We start from the raw sequence: 19,224 nt of genomic DNA, 5'->3' as shown, positions 1-19,224 counted from the left end.
TTTATTTTTCAATTAATAGGAAAGGGTGCGAAATCTTCCTGATATCTCAGGTGGTTATGGAGGATTAGCTAGAAATAAATCAACTTTTTGAAAATGTGGAAAGAAAAAATCGCCTAACTTGCCCCATTGGTAGGCAATGGGCAGATATTGTGAAACATATTTTTAGATGACATTATATATAGGGGGTTACAGCAATATGGATGCTTTTCACAGATGGGTTCTAAGTGACTTTAAAGTTAACAAGAGTGAAGCTCGAGCAGTCCATGTCACATGTGGGAAATACATATTGATACAATTGTATTTATTTATTTATTTATTTAGGAGCTTATAAAGCGCACTAATACCTAAGGGTGTCCTGGCGTTTATGTTGCACAAAGCCTACCATGTCTCTTTCTTACCTGCCGGAGCTGTCATCCTGGAAAGTGAGCAAGGAATGAGGGGCTATGTATTGACATAAACATACTAAATTCCTGCCTCCATTTTCCAGTTGAGTCCACAGAGAGGTGGCATAGACAGTAGTCAGCGGGACCTTTACATTTTATTGACCACTGATGTGGCTTTGCAGAAGTTGACAAGAACTGCCAAAATCTTTTGTTTAGCCCTATTACGCACGACTAAAGTATTCTAAAAAATTAGTTTTGTAGACTTCTATCATGCCTCTGCTTTTGAAACTCCCTGAAACTGCATGTCTTCCTAGATGAAAAGAGGTCGTAGATGATTTCCATTTTTTCTTGGAACGATGGACTGCCATGCTCTCAGACTCTCAGTTAGTCAGCTTCTAGGAGCTGATCTATATATATTGTGTCTGTGTGTCTTGCACAATAACACTTGCTTTGTTTTATTCCTCCACTTATTAAAATCACAAAAAACGTTGCAGGCAGACCAAAGGTGCACGTGACTGATTTCAGGTGGTGCCATGCAGATCGGTCAATCAAGCTGCAGAAATGCGTTGAACTACTCATGTGTACAGGCTGAGCTGGGGTGCCATTCGTGGCATCCTGAATAAACAGCTAACTCTCCAGTTTATAAAATGTGTGAGTGAAAAGGCATTGCATTGCCAAGCAAAACCAAGAATTGGAGAGCAGAGCTTGGAGCTAGTGTCGGGTGACTGTGAATCACCTTGTACCCTAAGTAGCAGCGGAGTTCCTCTATTGGGGAGTTAGGGTGTTGGCCCCTTTCCTTGATGCCCTCCTCGGCCCCCATATTCATATTAAATATTAAAATAAATGTATTTTCCCGGCTGCAAGCTTTTATATCATCCATGGCCTGGGCCGCAGTTGCCTTTCTACATGCGTGAGGGCTGGTGAGGATGGCGCTTCATCCACAGTAGGCTCAGCTGGGCCTTGAAGTGCAGTGCGCATGTCAGATTAGACGTTTGCCTTTCTATGGCCAGCCCGACATGCGCGCTGCAACGTACTCCTATCTGCACAATGTTAGCGAGCTTGGGGAATCTCAGCCGCAGAACCCCAATCTCCTAAAGTGCTCTGGGTTTGCTTCCCCAACCAATCCGTGCAGTGCTCTCATGCTAACATAAACTGCAAGGAAAAATCATCTGGATTCGCTCAGGTGATGTGGCTAAGCCTCTCTAGTCCTGCACACATGAGGCAGTGTGGAGGTGGGAGGTTCACAGAACTGGGTAATCACTGTATGGCTTCAAGCCATGCAGTGACAGGCCATTTTCCCTCCCTTGCTCTCTTTCCTCTTTGTGCCCAGCACTAGTAAGAGATTGCAAAGGAGCGAGTGACATTACCATAAGAGTTATTCGCGCGCAGGCCTGCATGGACGCCCTGTCCCAAAGGCACTCGGGGGCTTATTTACAAGCTCCTTGAGCCGCCGATGCAACACTTTTTATGTGATAAAATGTGGCGCACCGGAGGCGCAAGGGGTTTGTAAATAAGCCCCACGTGTATAAAAGGTAAAATTAGCTCCAGCTAAAAGAAACCAAATTTTGGTGGAGATTTAAAAAGTAAAGTGTAAATATGATGCCAACAGTTTCTGCATGTTGAAGACAAAGAGGGGCTAAAAATAATCCTGTGATCCTCATTATCTGTTGTGTTCCGAATGGGATGTTGTCGTAATTGTTCTGATGCAGGGACTGGATGCTTAGCTTACCCTTATGGGAATCTGCACAGATGGAATGCACTGCTGAGGACAGCCTCGCTCACCTCAGGGATGATCCTGTTATTATATGGCGCTGCGGCAATACATGTTATACTGGCTACAAGCCATTCTTCAAACTGTCACACGTTCATCTATGTACATAAAAAGTCCAAAACTGATATTTGAAAACTGTGTTTGGGGACGACATCATGTAAATGAAGCGAACTACATATTTGCACCTTGCATGACACAATAGGAAACACTGCTGCAAGTCAACATTACCGGACACGACGTATGAATGTACAGCATCAAGCTGTGTACACGTCCCATTGCAGCGTCGCACGTTCGCCTCACCGATGAAGACCTCAGAGCATTTACAACTGTTTATGGATGAGCATTTCAGTCCTTGAGCATTCAGCAAATTCCCCCAAAAAGGGGTAAAAAAGTACTGTACACCGTAGAACTGGAAGTCTGTCGAAATATAGTGCACATGTTGTCAATGGAAATGTGCGATCTGTAAATGATAGTGCACTACATCACTATGCTTTAGTAATATATTTGTGACAGCGTGTTCCAAAATGCACCACCACCTACATACTATACCCATACCACTTTCCCCTTGACTGATTGTAGCTCACTTGTGACATGTTCTTTGTACATCCCTTGGATTTTTCCCAATCCCTATAATTTCAGTGACGTAACATGGTGGCAGCACCCCACTCTGAAAGTTGTTTGACCACCACTGCAGTGTGCAAGGCAGTGGGACATGGAGCTGTGCTTTATAAATGTTCTCGTTTTCTCAAATTTGTTTTAAAATGCACCATTTGTCACACTTTGGGAGATATTTACAAGAAAATGCTGTAGCACTCTGACATTTTCGAAATGCAGGGATGCCTCGTATTTACAAAAATACAGTGCACCTCTGAGTTTCCCCTAGCACTGGTGCAAAAAAATCTCCCTTGCGCCAGCCCAGGCACCCTGCCGTCATGTTGCAAGGGTGCCTGCGCTGCAGGGGTGATTGCTTATGTGCAAGGAGGGACACCTTCCTGCACACAATAATTCATGGCGATTTGCTCTATTTCTGTGTGCTGCAGAATGCCATCCTAAGTCCAGGTATTACCTGGCCTTAGTTTTTGGCGCTGCTCCAGCCTGGTAAATCTGGGGCAGCATCAAAAGGCAATGGGTGTTGCTGTTTAACACCCACAGCAACACCCATTACCCACCCCTTCGCCAGAGGGGACTGCAGTGGAAAAGGGCATATTTACAAGGTGGCGTTAAGCCCCACATTGTAAATATGGGGAATGGCGCAACACCATCAGAGTGCCAGAAAAAGTGACGCTCCAGTAGCTTTGGGGACTTGTAAATATGTCCCTTTGTTTCAAAATTTTCTCGTGGGAGAACCTTCATATGATGTCAGACTCGCTCAGATCGCTCACTCATTCATTCACATCTTTTATGTCCTCCAGAATGGACCATCCAATATCCACCCAGTAGTATGCATCCACTAGCTTACTGTCAGGTACCATCCAAATGATAGGGTATTTAAGTTCTTACGTACACAGCACTAAAAGCAGAGAATATGTTGTGAAGAGAAAGGCTTTAATGTGATGAGGAAACCTACAACAAGACCTTAATATAAAGTTGGTGCCTGTCAAGGGGAAGACGTTTGCTGAAACGTTCTGATTATACAGAAAAAGTGAAGGAGGGAGAACAATTCAAGGTGCACTCAGTGTACAATGCACTGCAATATAGTTGGTACAGTTAGGATGTGTGTGTATTTCAGAGACTGAATATTAATATTTTTGCCAATTGTAGCCTCTACCACCTATAGCGAAAATGTGGACCTTGTTGGAGATATAGTACATATATACTGCAAGAGGAAGCTAAACATTTCATAGAGTTTGCATGTCAAGAGTCAGCTCACCTATTCTGACCAATGTAATTTGCCCAATTCTCGTTGTCCACTATCTTCCAAAATGCCAATCAAGTGTTTTTTATGAATCTCAGAAATGTCATATATTTTTAGAAGTACATTTTTCTGCATGGAAAATTCCAGGAAGAGAATCATCATATGCTTTATTCAATGCTACAAATATTGTCTTCCAATGGATTGTATAGGGTATTCAGGCCTTCAAATTTCAAATGAAAGCTGAACACAAAAGAAAGGATTGTGGATACTTTGGGGCATATTTACGACAGCCTTGCATCATACTTGAAGAACGCAACTTGGTACATGCATGATGCAAAGCCCCAAGTCATATTTACGAAGCCATGCAAGGCCAATATGTATGGCTTTGAATGGCTTCATAAATATGGGGTAATGCCACGCAGCGCAAATCACTGCGTTGTATTACTCTGTTCAAGAGAGGCAGTTGATGAGATTTGTGGTGGGTGTTCCCACGCAAATCCCATTTTTTTTTTAATGCATTCCAGATTTACCAAAACGTGTTAAACCCGGAAGTACGATAAAAAGATACGCCTCCATGGGTGAGGCATAACGAAGAGAAATATTTTTATTTTTCCTTGTTTTTTCCTCTTTCTGTGCAGCACACATAGAAAGTGGAAAATGCCTCTATGGATTGTTTTTGTGCAGACAGATGCCCCTGCATCATATAAGGGTGCCTGCATTGCTGCTAGGCTGCCAAAACGAAGCCAGCACTGGGGGAAAGGACGAGAATGAGCCATATTAGATTTATGAGTTGCATTCCTGCCCCTTCTCTGTCATGCAGGGCAGCGCAGCAAGGTAACTTGCTGTCAGTGCTTAATTTGAGCCAGTGGTTTCCGGTGCGAGGTACCAGCACTTAATTGTCAACACCAGCACTTACAACAGTCTACCACATGGTGCCGCTGTTTGTGTTATATAGAGACAAGCAAAACAACAGTTGTTCATTAAGTCAATATACCTTAAAAATAACTAATTCCTACTTGCCATGCCGTTCTTATAGCTTTGGAAGTTGGTACCAGCATTGGCAGTGTTGGCACAGGCAAGGGGCTGGTGCAAGCTGCACTGGCCTCCTGACGAGGGCCCAACACTTATTTTTTCACAAACTAAGCACTGATTGCTGCGCAGATCTGCACCACAATCCTGATAAATATTCCCCTGTGTGTTCACTGCCTGATCAACAGAAAAACGATTTACTGAGATCAGTCCTTTGGCTAACAAAATACTACACCAAGTTCATCAAGTTCATGCCCCATACAGGGACATTTTAAGGATTTTTAGGGCCCTGGGCAAAATGTATTTTGGGGCCCCTGTTCTAAACAGCTTTGAATCTATGATCCAATATGAGCTCTTTCATGTACTCTTTGGCCAGGTCACTAATAGTGCACAGACACGCTCGTCCAAATTCTAAATGTATTTGAATCTAATATTCAGAGAAAGTGATGCGCGGCAGCTAACTAATATTACTGCGAATAATCTCTGTGACACCCTCCCATTTCTCATATGTGAGGTCCTGTTTTTATGTAAAATAAACTCTTTTATGGATGTTGCATGAAACATAAATACAGCATTGTTCTGCAAAATGTCCATAATAGACTCTCAGACATCACCCACATGAAAACTAAATAAAATGAAAAACAGGATTAAAAAAAACCTGTTTAAGAATTATTCAGGGTCATCAGGGCAAACCTCTCTGCAGATCCGAGCTGAGTCTATCAGGGTCCCCTCTGACAGGCTGGGGCAGTGGGCCAGAGCCCACTTTGCCCATGCCTTAAAAAGTCTCTGGCCCCATATGAGAACGTAGGAAGAAGGGTCAAAAGTGTAGGTACAGTGGTTATGCGAGAGAACCTTCCTCATGGTTTGAAAAGAAATTATCCTGACACCAACATTAAAAAGTATGGGGCCGATTTACAGAACTTATCTGAGACAAAATCCTAAACTTACTACTTTTGGTACTCACTGAAGGCATTTAGTAGTAGTACAGTTAGGATATTGTCTTAAGTTTGACTTAAGACAGACTTAAGACAGACTTAAGACAGACTTAAGATAAACTTAAAACAAACTTAGGACAGATTTAAGACCGACTTAAGACAGACTTAAGACAAAATTCTAACTTTACTACTACTAAATGCCTTCTGTGAATACCAAAAGTAGTAAGTTTAGGATTTTGTCTCAGATTACTTCTGTGAATCGGGCCCATTGACACTTAAACTTATCTATAATTGCTGACTCTTCAGTCTGTCAATTGTGAGTGGATCGTACACAAAATAAGGATAGAAAGTATCACAGTATAGCAGTTCTCCTTGTAAGTCTCAAGCCACCAAACAAAATAAAAGCCAACATTTCTGTTCCAAAATGAACATCAAGATTGTTTTTTTTGCTGTCATGCTTCCCCGGTTATGGTTCTTGTGATACAGTGGTGTGTTGCACATCCGTGTCTGTCCATAATGATGTGCATTCACTGGTTGGATAATAATTCTCACAACATTGTAATAACTTTGCAGGGCCTGGAGCATATTCCACCAGTAAAATTTCCTGTCAACTGACACCTTTCCTAGTAACACCATAGTTGTTTATTTCTCACAGGTCTTGGATACACATTTCTGCATCTGACTCACAAAATATGTATTACACAGCTATTATTGTTATGTTTCGTAGAATAATTGCGAAGTTTATAACATTGTTTTAAATGGAACGCATACCTGACTTTTTGTAGCAGATTGGTTTGGGAGACCACCCTTCCGATGCACACTGTACCTCTTCTTCCGCTGTCCCCCTCTGAGTAATGTACCCTGGGGTGCACGTGTACTCCACTTTCTCCGAAACTTTATAATACTCTTTTGTGCCTTTGAAAAATCCATTGTCCAGCTGCGGCTTGCTACATTTCTCTAAAAATAGTAAAGAGGTTGCATAAAACAAATAGATATATTTTATCACTACTTTACTGAAAAATATTGAGGGATAGAGAATGATCGAGAATGACAGATTAAGTAAGACAGAGAGTGAGACACATTGGAAGTAAATATTTTAGTGATCTCCAGTTCTGTATCGATTTAAAACTGGGAATGTGACGTTAGCATCCAAAAAATGGAAGAGAACTTAATAGCTATGGTTTTATAGATAATGGTTAATCCAGAAATAATAGCTAATTGTATATTTATTAAGTGCGTCTAGTTTTCAGTCCAATGAAACTCATTTACTGTATTTGCCATTATCAATGGGGGCTATAAGCTGCTAAGCAATGTCTTTGTTTTTTGTTTTTTAAATGATAGAAACAAAAATCGAATTTCAGAGTGGATATATTTTCGATTAACTCACCTCATTTTTAAAATTTTCTCCCAGAAGTTCAACCTAAGGCGGATCCAGATAAAATGAAGATGAATGTAGATCTAATTGATCAGCTACTGTTCTATGCCAGACTAAAATTCCACTACAAGTTTCAAATACTATTCCCAAACCCAGAATACAACCACTATTTTTGTACACTCACCATTCTGGACATGATGCCTCAGCCACCTATTATTGTATAAACTGTCTATATTTATTGGAATGCGCGTTCAGAAAAGTTAATGTGGGTAAAACCAAAAGAAAGAGCTAAAGATAAGTTTAATTGAAAATGAAAGCAACATTTGCAATACATACCTCGAGACATAGATTGATGCACACTTGAATTACACTTTCAAGTAATAGACGTCATACAGTTGAATGGGAACATGTGTGGACAATTTTCCTTCACCCGGTGGTATTCAGGATTAGAAAATTGGATGAGATAATTCCCAAAGGATTGAATGATTGGCTTGTTCTACATTGTTTATTGTGAATGAAGTACTACATACACTGACAAAAGTCTGTGACTTACTGACATGACTCAGAACAGCAACTTCACAGAATGATGGGAAAGAGCAGTACGCAATAGACTTTGAGCATCTGTGTGTTCACTGATATCAGGATGGTGATTCTAGTTCTTCACTGACACATTTAGATCATGGAGGCAATTTAGAATTGTGACAAGTCACATATCTTGACATTGTGTTTTTTTGTTCCAGTTACAGTGATTATATTTGCATTCCTATTTTTAGTAGGACAGTTAAAGAACATGCCATTATAATGGTCTGTGAGATTTTCTTGATGGAGGATTCAGTCTGCAGGGCAAAGTGCAATGAGATGAAAAACCAACATACATGAGAGCTCTTCACTGTTACATCATACATGCACTAATTTACTTCATGGGACACTAATTCACAGAGGATGATAAAGTAAAAAAAACATTTTATTTCCACTTAGTGAACTTTAGTTTACTTTAAGATTATTGAATAATTGAACACACCGTGTTAGTTAGGGCGTGCTAGCCACAACTCAGAAAACAGTATTCAAAAGCAAATTATGACTTCTAGAAAATGATAACTGATCTATAGGTGAGCATGCCACAAAGTTGAGTAGCTTCTATAATATCATGACCAAAAGTGTTGGGAAATATTTAAATCGGAGCGTGTAGACAGGAGGGAGTTTCTTCCTCTGGATGGTACATTTTCAACACTTTATAATTACATTAATATCAACGAGAGGAAGCCTTAATATTTGCTTTTATAGATGTCAAAATAAACAGTACAAATGTGAAAACATGTCAATGACTTTCTTCTACTGTTGATCAGAAAAAAGAACAGTAAAACCATAAATCAAACCCCTATTCCTTTGGCTTGTTTTCTGCAATGAATTTAAAGCTTTGTAATTAGCACCACCTTTTTGCAGGCACTAATAGGCTTGATATCCCCATGTTGTGAGGTCGAATTCTGCATCTGTAATGTTGCAATGCAGCTTCGATTTGAATTGCAGAGGCTATGGTAAATGTATTGTGACTGTTCACTGTACAAATAAAACATGGTTTGTGCATTCCCAATCTAGTGTAAGTTGGCCTGTTATAGGTGTGTCAGTAGGGCGTAGGTGAAAAGTAATCTTCCCTGTGACTGCACATGTTCAAATATACAGATCATGTGTTTCCACAGAGAAAAAAGTAACGTTGGAACAATTTCTGGAGCACCCATTTCACCAGCAGAATGGGTGAAAGCATTCTAGCCTACACGTTCTCTGTTATGTGTTCTGTGCAATTTGGGTAACTGTGGGATAGAAAAACCAAAGTTGAAAAGGTTGCAAGCCACCACAGATACACCACCTGGCATCCTTGGTGTGGTTTCCCCTTATTTTTGTGTCCTGACTTATTGATTTGCTGACCTCATTCTTGCTGGCTTTAGGACTCTGGGCACTTTACCACTGCTGACCAGTGCTAAAGTGCACGTGCTCTCTTCTTAAAAACATGGTTGGTACCATTAGCTTATCCACAATTAGCATATTTAATTTATTTGTATGCCCCTGGTAAAATGCACTATATTTGCCCAGGGCCTGTAGATTAAATGCCACTAGTGGGCCCGCAACACTGATTGTGCCACTCACTTAAGTAGCCCTTTAAACATATTTCATGCCTGCCACTGCAGAATCTGTATGTGCAGTTTTACACTGCCATGTCGACTTGGTAGGTTAAACTCTTTTGCCAGGCCCAAACCTTCCTTTTTAATAAATATGTCACCCCTAAAGTAGGCCCTGGACAGCACCAAGGGCAGGATGCAGTGTATTTAAAAAGTTGGACATGTACTTTTAAGTTTTACATGCCCAAGTAGTGGAAAACTCTTAAATTAATTTATTTACTACTGCAAGACCTATCTCTCCCATTGGTTAACATTGGGATTACCTTATCACAGCTTATAAGTATGATTTCTAATCAGGATGATGTGGGACCCCCACGTTTGATGTCTCTGTAATCACAATTCCAAACCTTAACTTATGCTGATGTCAGATTTTAAATTGTAATCCTGAAAATGCCACTTTTAGAAAGTTTGAAAGGTAAATATGCCTACAAGGGATTCTTTTAAATGTAAGAAGATTTCAAATAAGTTCTATGTTTAAATATCTCTGGAGTGACATCTAATAACACACAGTTGAATGAATCACAACACTTGAATAAATGAATAATTCAATTACAGCAACTGGGTGAGAAGTAGAAAAATATATTTCAAATAACATAAATAAGGCAAGGAGGGTATAGAAATAACAGCAACAGAACTTCAGCGGCATTAACAAAAGAAAGTACATAAATCAGATTTATAAAAAAATCCTAATTATCAGTCAGGTTATCCATCTTCATAGAACAATATGGTGAGTCTGCTTTATACATAGGATTCAGAGCTCAACATAAAATGTATTTATTAATTGCTAAAGGGAAGAATGGACCAGGGGTCAAGAAATCTCATAACAATTAGGTTTGTCTTGAAGATGGTCTCGTTGACTTCATGCAAGGGAGACCAAAACGTCGACAACTATTCCATTCTTCCCTTTAGTAATTGTTAAATTAATTTTACGTTGATCTCTGAATCCTATGGATAGGACAGACTCACAATATTGTTCTATGAAGATGGATACCCTGACATTGAAATCAGACAGATGCCTTTGAAGTGCACAAGTCCCTTTCTTTCCTACCCTGGCTCCAGCCTCATTACAGGGGGGTATGCAACCCATTTGTGTGACGACAGGACACAGCCCTTTCAGGTGTAAGTTTCAGCTCCTCCCTCCCATCCTGCCAGGGATGATCAATCAAGTTGCAAATGGCACTCAGTCACACCTATCCTTCCTTTGTGTGTGCCTGTCTAGAGGGAATGCACAAAGCCAGCAGTCACCCACCCCAGACGTGAATTCCAGAGACAGGCAGAAGGAACCAAATGGTTACAGTAAGAAAATGCAAAATTTCTAAAAGTGGCATTTTCAGAATTGCAGTTTTAAAATCCAACTTCACCATGTTTTGTGCTTTTCAGTTGCTATTCCAGAGACAACAAATTTGGGGGCCCATTTCTTCCCATTTAGAAATTACGCTTATAAAATGTAATAAGGTGATCCTAATGTTATTCTATGTGAGAGATATGCCTTGCAGTAGTGAAAAACTAATTTAAGAGTATTTCACTACCAGGACATGTAAAACTTTAAAAGTACATGTCCTACTTTTTAAATACACTGCACCCTGCCCATGGGCTGTCCAGGCCTGCCTGCGAGGTGACCTATATGTATTAAAAAAGAAAGTTTATGTCTGGCAAGTAGGGTAACTTGCCAGGTCGACGTGGAAGTTTAAAACTGCACGCAAAGGCTCTGCAGTGGCAGATATTTTTAGAGGGCTACTTCAGTGGGTCGTACAATCAGGGCTGCAGTCCCATTTGTAGCATTTAATGTAGAGGTCCTTGACAGATGTAGTGCACTTCACTAGGAGCTTATAGGAAAATTGAATTTGCCAATTGTAGATACACCACTGTTACCATGTTTTCAGTATAGAGCACATGCACTTTAGCACTGGTTAGCAGTGGTAAAGTGCCCAGAATCTTAAAGCCAGCAAAAACAGTAAAAACAGGAGGTTTGAAGGCAAAACGTCAGGGGAAACCAAGCCAAGGATACCAGGTCTAACACAGTGTTGCATAAATGTTGTCTTCACTTATGAGAATGCACTAATTTTGTTTAATGTTCGTGATCTTTCTTTTGATTCGTTTCAAGGGCTAGGCTTGTTATGGGCTTGTTATAGAAGGACTTGTGCTAGTTTTGGGTTTCTTTTTAAAGATGATTGTGCTTACTTTGCACTTCAGACCTCACAACACAGCAGCAGTCACCAAGCGGCAGCAAACAAGGAATGCAGAGAAGCAGCTGATACCTGGCCCAGTGGCGGCTCCTCCGCTATGGCAGAGGAGTGTCACCCCACTACTTTTGAGCAGTGTAAAGGAAAGGAAATAACTTTGAGTTATTATCATTTTATGTTTTCTTTGCTTCAGGCCTGCTCTGCTCACGGTGCAGGGCGGGGGAGGAGGGGTTTGCCCACTCCTAAGTGCACAATGACTGTTTGCTTGGCCCTCTTGGGCAGCCCAAACCAGTCATGTGTACTTTCCCCATTCTCCATGCAGGCTGCATTACAGCTTGCATGGAGAACAAGCCCAGGCCCCCATTCCCTGGTTTTAGGTCGAACCAGGATGCTCAAAACCAATCACAATGCCACCACTGGCCTGGCCACAGAGGAAGGGACACTTATAGTAAGCCATTAATGCTTGGGGACAAAGTGCCTGGGACACTTGCAGCAGGTAAACTGAGTAAGACATGGTAATAGGGCTTCTGTGGAAGAGGAAAAGTGAAAGAGAGAGGCAAGTAAGCAATTCACTGAGGTAATGCAAGGAAGGTGTGGCTATTTAGTAAGATGCCGACTACATAAACACATTTTGTATACTATTCAGTGAGTATCAGGAGTAGATAGGTATTAGTCCCATGGCATGAGTGGCTCCTTGAGTCACACAGACATGTTGGTCACCTACCTAGGGGCCGATTACGATCCTGGAAAAACCCGGTACAAACCGTGGGTCGGAGCGTTTTCTCCGTCCGACTCGTACCGGGTTGTAAAACTTTACAAACATGCAATTACGATTCGTACGGAAACACCATTTCCGTACGAATCGGAAAAAAGACCAACCGACAGAAAAATACATACAAATGTGATCCGGGACACCGCGGATGTGACGTCCGGACAGAGTTAGGCATGTTTTTACGTACCAGCAATTACGATTCGCACCGACTGCAGTCCGGATGTGAATATTTTTACGGCACTTAAAAAGTGCCGGAAAAGCTAAGTACGCAGCGATGCGAGCTGATTAGGGGACCCGGTACGCGCCGTACCCCCCCCGCCGCCCGTATGTTCGCGCCGTACCCCCAGCCCCCCCGCGGATGGACGCGCCGTACCCCCCAGCCCACCGTATGTACGGAGCGTACCCCCGTACCCCCCAGCCCCCCCGTATGTACGGAGCGTACCCCCCAGCCCCCCGTATGTACGGAGCATACCCCCCAGCCCCCGTATGTACGGAGCGTACCCCCGTACCCCCCAGCCCCCGTATGTACGGAGCATACCCCCACCCCCGTATGTACGGTGTGGACCCCCAGCGCTGGGGGTCCGCACCGTACATACGGGGGTGGGGGTACGGGGGTGGGGGTAGGCTCCGTACATACGGGGGGCTGGGGGTACGGGGGTACGCTCCGTACATACAGGGGACTGGGGGGTACGCTCCGTACATACGGGGGGCTGGGGGTACGCTCCGTACATACGGGGGGCTGGGGGGTACGGGGGTACGCTCCATACATACGGGGGACTGGGGGGTACGTCCGTACATACGGGGGACTTGGGGGTACGCTCCGTACATACGGGGGGCTGGGGGGTACGGCGCGCCCATCCGCGGGGGGGCTGGGGGTACGGCGCGAACATACGGGGGGCGGGGGGGGGATACGGCGCATACCGGGCACTTGTTTGGACATCTCCATGGCTGCTATGGGAGTTCGCTCCGGACGGTCTTTCTTCCATACAGTTGTACAATCGGACGGATGGGACGGATCGTACTTGCGCATTTGGACTTCAGTTTTCCCATTTGTACGTAAAAATGTCCGGGGACGTGTCGGAGACTTTTCCCGACCCGAGGATGTGTGGGGGAATTTTCCCAATGCGATTTGTATGGACTTTTTCCCATACGAATCGTACTTGACAGTTTGTACGGCGCTTTTACCATTTGTACGGAAAAAAGTCCAGATTCAATTTGGTTGGGGAAATTTTTTCCAGGATCCTAATCGGCACCCTAATGTATCTTTTTAATGATAAGTTTGTTTTTAACATGCGAAGCAGTGTTTTAGGGAAGGTTCTGTTGCTACTGGGCCCTAATTTCTGCCCTTGACTGACTGACAAGCTTGTAGGCTGTATCTGATGAAAGTCATTGTGGAATGGACATGGGGAAGGGAAGAGTAGGACCGGTAAGAGGAGGATAATGTCCAGTCAACGGATAAGAGCCCGGAGGTGGACCAGCAGTAGGGTCGGGACGACCAGAGCCAATAGGACCAGGACAAGAAGAAGCAGGACCAGGAGACACCTTTCACAAGAACCAGAGTTAGAATGGCCTTAGAGGACCATGAAAAACAGATGAGGACGAACAGAGAAGGAGAAATAGGACTAGGGGTACTGGGACCAGGGTGAGAAATATTAGGAAGTCCAGGAGAATGTGGAACAGTAGACGAGAGCCTGTAGGAACAGATGTACCAGGAAAGCTAGGGTGGTCTGAGTCCATCAGGTGATCCTCAACATGTGAGCTAAAAGGACCTCGCGCTTGGCACTTGCAGAGAGAAGCATGAGCTGACACAGCAGGTAAAAATATCCAAAAGGTGTATTCCAGTAAGTTAGGATAAACAGAGCCCACAACAGCAAGTCAGCAGTACACTGGAGAAAGGCAAACTGACTCAACTGTCAAAGACTACTGTATAAATAAAGTAATGACCGCTTGAAAGCAAACATGCATCTGTGCGCAGGGGAGTAGCATCTGCGTGCAGATGCATGTTTGAACAAAAACAGAACAGAGAATGCACACCTAGTTCTGGCGCCCATAAGGAGTAGAGGCACAAGGGTTGTGAGGAGGAAAAAGAACAAAGGGTACCTCTCTCGCACATATCACCAGCTGAGGGCGAGAAAGGTTACAAAGAAAGATGACACCAGTACATTTTTGTGAAGGGGAAGGTGTTGTACTTTGGTTATCTTACTTTGTAACTGTTCTCGCGCTCAGCTGCTGAAATGCGGCATGGCTTCACATAAAGCCATGCAGTGATTGGTGAATCTGCTCCTCATGCTCCTGGATATGCCCAGTCACGGGCACCGCGTTCTCTGGCTCTGCCTGGAGATGCTAAAGCAGCCAATCCAGGCGCTGCTAAAGCAGCGCTTGTATTGGCCTGGCAAGGAGAACTCTCCGCTCCTTAGGAGACAGGGGGGCTGCGGCTTTGATACCGTCTTGCTCCTTCATTGTATAGGGGAGAGTGACTCAAGACCCTGAAGACTGCGCATGTCAGGCTTGCCAGGGAAAGGCACCCGGCCAACCCGCCATGCGCATTGCTGGTCTGGCTGAGTGCCAGAGTCCTGCTCCTAACCCCACCGACCCTGCCTAAGACTGCAGGCAGACTAAAGTGAGTACCGTCACTAAGCCAACAGCTGAGACAGCTGACTGCCGCCGTGCCATGGGCTGAAATTGTATTGGGTAAGTGCTGCCGATACTATAATTTTTGTTGTTCACACCATGATGGACCCTGGGGCAAAATAATCAGTGGGGCGAGGCCCCAACGCCCACATAAAGGAACCGTCCCTGAGGGAGAGAGCAGACTGTCCCACTTTTAAGTAGGTATGGTGCAGTTTTGCTCTCTCCTGTTCCTGTAACGCAGCAGAGCAATTTCACTTGCTGTGTTGCATTGTGTGAACTCTTTGTATATGTGCTCCAGGGTTTATGATGGTATGCACAATAGGAAAAGAAGGACCAAGGAGACCAAGACCAAGGAGGCCATGGCTAGATGGCTGATGGACCTGGTAGGAGAGATCTAGGCTCAAGAAAACCCAAACTATAAGGACCAGGATAAGTAGGATCAGAGCCAAAAGACAGAGAGTCAAGGGAAGGACAAGGATTATGACTATCAAGAATAGAACAGCCATGGCCAGAAGGGCCATGGACGTGAGACCAAGGACCCAGGCAACCTGAACCAAAATGATAAGCTCTAGGAGGATCAGGAAAGAAAGACCTGGAGGACCAAGAAGATCAGGGCAAAGAGGATCAGGACTAGGAAGACTAGTGTGAGGAGGAAAAGGAGGATCAAGACCAGGGACATCAGCACCAGGATGACCACAGGCAGAAGTATCAGGCCACAGAGCTAGGGATAGAATGGTCAAGTAGATGAGAAAAAAGATGGCTAGGCCTAGGAGGAACATGCCCAGTTGGTGCAGGACTATGAGAACAAGGAACAGAAACACCAGGGCCATGAGGCAACCAGTGGGACCACAATCAATGGGACCAGGATGATGAAGTCACAGAGACCTCAGTGGCTTAAGACCTGGTGAACCAGGACAAGGGAGACCAGGACGAGAAGGAGAAGTATAACCCTGACAAGAGGGCCCAGGATGACCAAGCCAGGTGACTAAGAACAGAATTACATGAACAAGGAGGATCAAAACTAAGTGGATGAGTCAATACAGCACCCCGATAACAAGAAGCAGCTGTAACAGGGTCAGGAGTATAATGACAAGATTAGGGAGAACTAATTAGATAAGGAGCAGATGGACCAGGACTAACAGACCAGGGACCAGAATGTGAACTAGAATGATCAGAATAAGCCGGACCTAGAACAGGGCTAAGAGGACCATCAAAGCCAGAACCAAGGGGACCAGGACTTGAAGTACCAGTAGAGCAGGAGAACCAGGAATAAGGACAGCAATACCATTCTGACAAAGATCAGGGGGCCAGAATGCCCAGAGTCTCAAGGATCAATGGGACCAGACCAGGACCAAAATGATCATGCCCAGCAAAATAGGATGCAGTTCCAGATGGACCAAAAGAACCAGGATGACCTAAACCTGGAAGACTTGGAGTGCCAGACCTCGGAAACTAGGACAACAGAGCCAGGTTTAAAAGGGCCCAGCAGACCACCAGATCACAGTGGGGGGATCACGTACTAGGATCAAGAGGCCCCAGGAAGGGGCAACACAATGAAGACACAGGAACAGGACTAGGAAGGCCAGGGTCAGGAAGGACTAAAACTAGTAGCACGAGATTCAGGAAACCTGGACCTAGGTGACCAGAGCTAGTCAAACCAGCGCTAGGATGAGGACAGGGAGGACCACCACACAACCCAAATAAGGAATACTTGGAACAGGACCAGGTGGAGGACCAACAACAAAAGCCATCGGACCTGAAAAAGAATCAAAAGGGCAGGAGCAGGAGGACACTTATGTGGTTCTAGACCACACCTGTTGGATATCCTATTTGTAGATGATTCCTATTCATGCTTCTTATGCTCTCCACCCCTAGAAACCCCACTCTTTTCAGCCCACTTATAGAACTAGAAAGTATTTGATGAAAAACCAGAGCATGAAAAGTGAATAAAAAGCTAGGGTGTTTACCTCAGAATGATAACAAAGGCTGTCTGATGTTGACACAGTAGTCTGAGGATGGATCAGAGGGCAAAAGAACTGAAACTTGGCAGAATGGTCTAAAGGGTATAACAGCAGATGGGTAAAAATGAGTCTGGTTTGAGAAACTCAGAACGATGAAGTCAGCAAAAATGGTTAATGGCTAACAAAGGAGTCAAAGGGCTATGGCAATCTGCAAAGGGGAGCTCGGGATCATAAGAAGTCTACGATAAGCAGATGGGGTGAGGGAGGCTCCTGATAGCAGATAGCTCACCTCAGATGTCCCACAGAGAAATTCTGAGTAACAAACAGCTCTGACTTTCAGCTCTTATAGCAGTCGGAACTAAGGCCAGCAGTGATAGCTTCAGCTCCAGACGAGTGGTCTGCAAAACCCTTGAGGTCTAGATGAAGGGTAATGGAGGAACATATATGGCAGAAGTGTCTAGAAGGTCAGCAAAGTAACACTAAGGGGCCGATTCCGATCCTGGAAAAATATTCCCCGTACGAATCGTATCTGGATTTTTTACCGTACGAATCGTACAAGTCCCGTACAAACTGGCAAGTACGATTCGTATGTTAAAAAGTCCATACGAATCGCATTGGGTAAATTCCCCGACACGTCCTCGGGTCGGAAAAGGTGTCTGACACGTCCCCGGACATTTTTACGTACGAATCTGAAAACTGAAGTCCGAGTGCGCAAGTACGATTCGTACCGTCCGTCTGATTGTACAACCGTATGGTAAAAAGACAGTCCGGAGCGAACTCCTATAGCAACCATGGAGACGTCCAACAGGTGCCCGGTATGCGCCATCCCCCCCCAGCCCCCAGTCTGTACACGCCGTCCCCCCCAGCCCCCCCGTATGTACGCGCCGTACCCCCAGCCCCCCGCGGAAGGATGCGCCGTAACCCCCCCAGCCCCCCGTAGGTACGGTGCAGACCCCCCACCTGTGTATGTATGGTGCGGACCCCCACCCGTGTATGTACGGCGCGTACCCCCACCTGTGTATGTACGGCGCATACCCCCACCCCCGTAGGTACGGCGCGTACCCCCACCCGTGTATGTACGGTGCGGACCCCCACCCGTGTATGTACGGCACGTACCCCCACCCGTGTATGTACGGCGCATACCCCCACCCCCAAAGGTACAGCGCGTACCCCCACCTGTGTATGTACGGTGCTGACCCCCACCCGTGTATGTACGGCGCGTACCCCCACCCGTGTATGTATGGTGCGTACCCCGACCCCCGTAGGTACGGCGCGTACCCCCACCCGTGTATGTACGGCGCGTACCCCCACCCGTGTATGTACGGTGCGGACCACCACCTGTGTATGTACAGCGCGTACCCCCACCCCGTAGGTAGGGCGCGTACCCCCACCCGTGTATGTACGGCGCGTACCCCCACCCATGTATGTACGGCACGTACCCCCACCCCTGTAGGTACGGCACGTACCCCCACCCGTGTATGTACGGTGCGGACCCCCACCTGTGTATGTACAGCCCGTACCCCCACCCCCGTAGGTACGGCACGTACCCCCACCTGTGTATGTACAGTGCGGACCCCCACCCGTGTATGTACGGTGCGTACCCCCACCCGTGTATGTACGGCACGTACCCCCACCCCCGTAGGTACAGCGCGTACCCCCACCCATGTATGTACGGTGCGGACCCCCACCCGTGTATGTACGGCACGTACCCCCACCCGTGTATGTACAGCTCGTACCCCCACCCCCGTAGGTACGGCGCGTACCCCCACCCGTGTATGTACGGTGCGGACCCCCACCCGTGTATGTACGGTGCGTACCCCCACCCCCGTAGGTACGGCGCGTACCCCCACCCGTGTATGTACGGCATGTACCCCCACCCGTGTATGTACAGCGCGTACCCCCACCCGTGTATGTACAGTGCGGACCCCCACCCGTGTATGTACGGCACGTACCCTCACCCGTGTATGTACGGTGCGTTCCCCCACCCCCGTAGGTACAGCGCGTACCCCCACCCGTGTATGTATGGTGCGGACCCCCACCCGTGTATGTACGGCGTGTACCCCCACCCCCGTAGGTACGGTGCGTACCCCCACCCGTGTATGTACGGTGCAGACCCCCACCCGTGTATGTACGGCGCGTACCCCCACCCCCGTAG

The 19,224-nt window shown here is 45.5% G+C and overlaps 1 protein-coding gene across 1 annotated transcript in view; it reads right to left on the bottom strand.

Annotated features, from left to right (window-relative positions):
• LOC146833903 (coagulation factor XIII B chain-like) overlaps positions 1-19,224 on the bottom strand; it is a 204,497-nt gene that overhangs the window by 108,842 nt on the left and 76,431 nt on the right. The window contains exon 3 of the mRNA XM_085601809.1: positions 6,745-6,930. Coding sequence (XP_085457935.1) covers positions 6,745-6,930 — 186 coding nt within the window. The remainder of the gene's footprint in view (positions 1-6,744; positions 6,931-19,224) is intronic.

Source organism: Triturus cristatus, chromosome 4_2 (assembly GCF_964204655.1).
Source record: "Triturus cristatus chromosome 4_2, aTriCri1.1, whole genome shotgun sequence".
In the NCBI taxonomy this organism is placed as follows: domain Eukaryota; kingdom Metazoa; phylum Chordata; class Amphibia; order Caudata; family Salamandridae; genus Triturus; species Triturus cristatus.
Note: the sequence above shows the minus strand (reverse complement) of the source record. Positions and strands in the feature narration are given on the sequence as shown.